This window comes from Bison bison, unplaced genomic scaffold, assembly GCF_000754665.1.
Source record: "Bison bison bison isolate TAMUID 2011002044 unplaced genomic scaffold, Bison_UMD1.0 scf7180017864484, whole genome shotgun sequence".
NCBI lineage: Eukaryota > Metazoa > Chordata > Mammalia > Artiodactyla > Bovidae > Bison > Bison bison.
Genome location: NW_011495044.1, coordinates 3,451,270 through 3,455,878, shown reverse-complemented (window position 1 = coordinate 3,455,878; position 4,609 = coordinate 3,451,270). Strand labels below are relative to the sequence as shown.

At 61.4% G+C, this 4,609-nt stretch overlaps 1 protein-coding gene across 1 annotated transcript in view; it reads left to right on the top strand.

Annotated features, from left to right (window-relative positions):
• Positions 1–14: 14 nt before the first annotated feature.
• The window catches only part of FOXO6 (forkhead box O6), a 64,512-nt gene continuing 59,917 nt past the window's right edge, over positions 15–4,609 (top strand). Inside the window, exon 1 of the mRNA XM_010862807.1 lies at positions 15–428. Coding sequence (XP_010861109.1) covers positions 15–428 — 414 coding nt within the window. The remainder of the gene's footprint in view (positions 429–4,609) is intronic.

Genomic DNA, 4,609 nt, shown 5'->3' with positions numbered 1-4,609 from the left:
AGCCGGGCGGGACCATGGCTGCGAAGCTGCGAGCGCATCAGGTGGACGTGGACCCGGACTTCGCGCCGCAGAGCCGGCCGCGCTCGTGTACCTGGCCCCTGCCGCAGCCCGACTTGGTCGGCGACGAGGACGGAGCGCTGGGTTCGGGGGTGGCCGAGAGCGCCGAGGACTGCGGGCCGGAGCGCCGGGCCACGGCCCCGCCGATGGCCCCAGCGCCGCCGCTGGGCGCGGAGGTCGGACCGCTGCGGAAAGCGAAGAGCTCTCGGCGGAACGCGTGGGGGAACCTGTCCTACGCCGACCTCATCACCAAAGCCATCGAGAGCGCCCCGGACAAGCGGCTCACGCTCTCGCAGATCTACGACTGGATGGTCCGTTACGTGCCCTACTTCAAGGATAAAGGCGACAGCAACAGCTCGGCCGGCTGGAAGGTGGGGGCGTCCGGCTGGGAGGGGTGCTAGAGCCGTTGGCTGGGGCTTCCAAGGGCTGCTAGATGTCCCTGGGCACCCGGTAGTTGGCCTGGAGGGAAACCCTGGGGCACCCCCAGGGGTCACAGAGTGTGTGCCCAGGGCGTGGGGCCGGCCGGCAGACAGGCGGGGGCGTGCTGGGAGCAGCTGTGTGCATGCTCTGGATGCAGGGTGGGAGGTCTGGTAGGGTGACAAGGGACTGCCACTTTGAGGCACCCCCGAAGGATACCCTCACCCCATCCTTGGGGGCATAGCTGAAGAGCCTATTCTCAGGCCTCAGACACTGGGGACCCCTCTGTTACCTCCCGAGTTTGCTTTCTGTTACTCTTGTTTTACCCTCTCCACCAGGGCACCCTCCTTAAAGAGCTGAAATAATGACCGGGCCGGTGGCTGCTTTCCTCCCAAATCTTTCCCACTGCCCTCCCTGAAGCTGGCCTCAGGGTGAGGAATGCGACCCTAGGCCCACAGTTCTTTCTGTAGTGCCAGGAGTTCACCCTAGGGCACCAGCCAGTCTAAGGTGGGGAACTGGTCAGGTGATCTGAGTTCTCCATGGGGCAGCTGCTGTCCCCCCCTTGCCTGGATCAGCATGGTGGGCTGGTGATGACCCCTGCTGGTGTGAGGGCAGGGTGTTGAGACCTGGGGATCTGTCTGTGCCCACCCCAGGCTGTCTGTCTCCCACTTCCCTGATTTTCTGAGCCCAGATGCATTTGGGGGTGGGGGAAGGGGGAGGGGCACCCCAGGGAGGCCTCAGTACCAACCACTGGAAAGGGGGGAGCCATCTTGGGAGAGGACGGGGTCTTGACTGGATTGTGGCCTCCAGATCCTCCCCTGGCTAACTTGTTGGGGAATGGGGATAGTCAATGCCTTTGGAGGAGAGGAGGCTGGGGGGTAGGGGTGGTCAGGCCATGCCTAGGGCCTGTAAGCTGTCAGGCTCCCTGTGGAAGAGGGGGTCTCTATGAGGGAGACATGCCTAAATGGAGGGCAAGGGCTGTGGCTGGTGGTGGTAGGCAGTGTCAGGGGAAGGAGGTGTGCCAGTGGAGGAGGGGAGGCTTGTGGACATGAACAGCACGAGATGCCCGGTGGCTGTGTTGACCTGGGAGTTGACCTGGGAGCCCATGGCTCTCAGCCTTTATGCTGGCAGCTCCTCTGTCTCTCTGGCCACTACGGGGTGGGGACGCAGACTGGAGTAGCAGGCCTGAGTCTTTCTCTCCATCCTCTAGCTGGTCCCCCTGGGCTCAGCCCCCAGCAGAACACTTGTTCCTCCTAAGTGGGTCCTGTGCTTTGCTCCCACCTCCCTCCCCTGCACTGTCCCACCCTCCGCTTCTCCTTGTGGATAGTTCCTGTCCTCAAGGGCAGAGTTCAGACACCTCTTCCAGGAAGCTTTTCCTAATCCCTTTTCGCTAGCTCAGGTCCTCTCCCTACCTGTCATAAGTCTTAGTCTTTTGTGTCCTGTCTCATTTCCCTTCCCCACCCTCTTTGGAAAACAGTGGCAGTGGTTAGATCAATCTCTGTGCCCATGGCACCAAGCATAGAGCCTGGCACCAGGAGCTACCAGTGCATGTCTGGTAAAAGAGTAAAGGAGTGAGTGGATAGTGCAGAGGGTGCTGATACCAGGGAGGATACTGTGAGTCAGAGCAAGCCAGGAGGGCTTCCTGCAGGAGGCGGAGCTCCAATTGGAGTTGAAGGGTTAGGGATGATGGGGAAGATGGCAAGAGGGAACATGAGGCTTGAACCTGGGAAAAAACTACAGTGCACTGAGGGTCTCAGGGCCAAGCCCTCTGCCAGGCAGCTTTAGGCATCTGTGCCAGGTGTCACCTTTAATGCCCTCTGCACTGCCTGAGGTGGGTTTTACTGTCACTACTTACAGAACTGGGCCCTGAGGCACAGAGTGGAGAAGCAAACTGCCCAAGGTCACAGTCAGTAGATGGGAAAGCTGGATTCCAATCTCTGTGTGTCTCCCTCCAGGGACCCAGAGCCTCTGGAATAGTGTCCTGCTTGCCCTGGGTGTGGCAGGGGGACACTGGCAACTTTCAAACAGGGATGGATCTAAATCTGAGAATGGGATTGGGAAGGTACTTGGAGATAATATAGTCCCATGAGTTCATTTTGCAGACTGTTAGACTGAGGCCCTGGCAGGGAATGGGACTCTTCTTAGGTCATCAGTGAGCGGCAGGCCCTGGATGATGGCCCAGGCCTCCCGCCTGCCCGTTGGATGCGGGTTCCTCTGCACCACACTGCTGGGGACACACTGCTTCTCCCTGTGCCTGGGCTCAGGAAGGCTTGCCCTGGGCTGGGGCATTGGTGAGGGGTCCTCAGGCTTGGGCTCCTCACCTAGACCCTGGCAGAGACCCCCGCAGCAGCGGAGGAGGGCTGTTCAGAAAGACCTCTGGCCTTTCCCGTCTCATCCCCTCAATGGCTGTCCTCCTTCTATCCCACCTGCATCCAGCTCCCCAGGGAGCCTCTTTCCCCTCTCATTCCCACCCCTCCCACCACCTGTTCCCCCATTCCCAGTCAGTCCCTCCAGGGGCTGGGTGGAGGGGCCATTCCCAACTCCCAGCCACCCTCTGGTTACAGAGCCTATGGGACACCTCAGGTGCCAGGGTTGGGGCCAGGGACCCATTGTTCCTTCTTCCCTCCCCTCCCCCACATAAGTGTTGCCCTTCAGCCCCTGCTGTGTACTGAACCCTGTGATAGATAGAGTGGGGGGACCAGTGGGGGAGGCATTGGACCTACCTTCAGGATGCATCAGGGCTACCCAAGCCCTGCGTTTTACAGGCAGGAAGGGCTGGGGGGTGGGGACTGGGTGGGACAGGGCTGGGGGACAGGGGTGTGGTGAAAGCAGGGAGATCCCCTGGGGAGCCAGGCAAGCCCTCCCAGAGAATATGGCACTCGATCTGGTCTGTCTTCACTGGGTGGCAGTCTGGTCTGTCTTCACTGGGTAGGGAAGGCGGGTAGAATTGGGGGAAAGACTTCCAAGGGATATTGACTGTGTATGCAAAGACAGGGAGGTGGAATTCATACGCTGGGTTTGGGAGACTGTTGGGCGTGCCAGGCTGGAACTAAGGGCTCCTGGAGGGGGCAGGGCTGTGTCATGGGAAAGGCCGAGTGGGCCAGATCAGGAAGGGCTTGACTTTTGCCCTGTGGCCCAACCAGGGATGTGGGATGACAGTTCAGAGGTGTTGCAGAGAGGAATTGGAGGAGGCAAGATCATCAGCAGGCGCAAGGCACCCAGCAGGCTGAAGCCCGAAGAGAGACCGGGCTTGGTGCCGGAGAGGCTGGAAGAGTTGCCATCAGGGCATAGGGTCTCCAGGTCCGGGGCCGAGGGCTTGGACAGGAAGTCTCCCTCCCTCTACAGGGTCCGGAAGTGTGGCTGTCCCACATCCAGGTTGTTATTGTTGTTCAGTCGCTAAGTCATGTCCACTCTTTGCTACCCCCATGGACTGTAGCGTGCCAGGCCTCCCTGTCCCTTACCATCCAAGTAGGGTCTCCCACTTCCTCTGACACTCTAGCCCCTCCTTCCCTAGTGCTGGACTCCTCCAGGAAGCCTTCCAGGCTACTCTGGATCTTGGTGCTCCTTCCACTTAGCACCCCTGGAGTTGTTCTGCCTGCTTTTGTGTTTCCTGGCTGCCAGCTCCCCTGGGAGCTTTCAGGCCAGACCTGGGTGCCTCCCATTCCTGTCCCCAGGATGGGTGGGGAGGAGCCCCGTGGAGGGGGACTTCCCTTCTCCCTCAGTGCCTGGAGCAGCTTGGCTGTTGTGGGGTGGGATCAGGAGGGGTGGTGCCCTACCCCCCATCCCGCCCAGGCTGGCCAGTAGGTCCTAGGTGGGGTGGGGTATAGAAGGGAGGGGCTGCTCCCTGAGGCCAGGAGGAGGGTCCTGCGACAGCCCGGCTGAGCAGTGGTTTGCTTGCAGGGCTCCCCCTTCTCTCCTCCCCGCAGCCCGTTCCAGCAGGGCTCCCTCCTCCTCCTTTGTCCTCCGGGGATCCCCAGCCCCGAGGGCTGGTGGGGGTGTGGGAGGAGGCGGTGTGAGCCCGGGTTGGGGGGTGTCCTCACCCCCCGCGCTGCACGAGCGGGGGGCTGGCAGCTGCCCGCCTCCTGGGCACGAGCCCGTGCCAGCCGCTCCCGGCACAGTTGCTGGCACGCCCGGC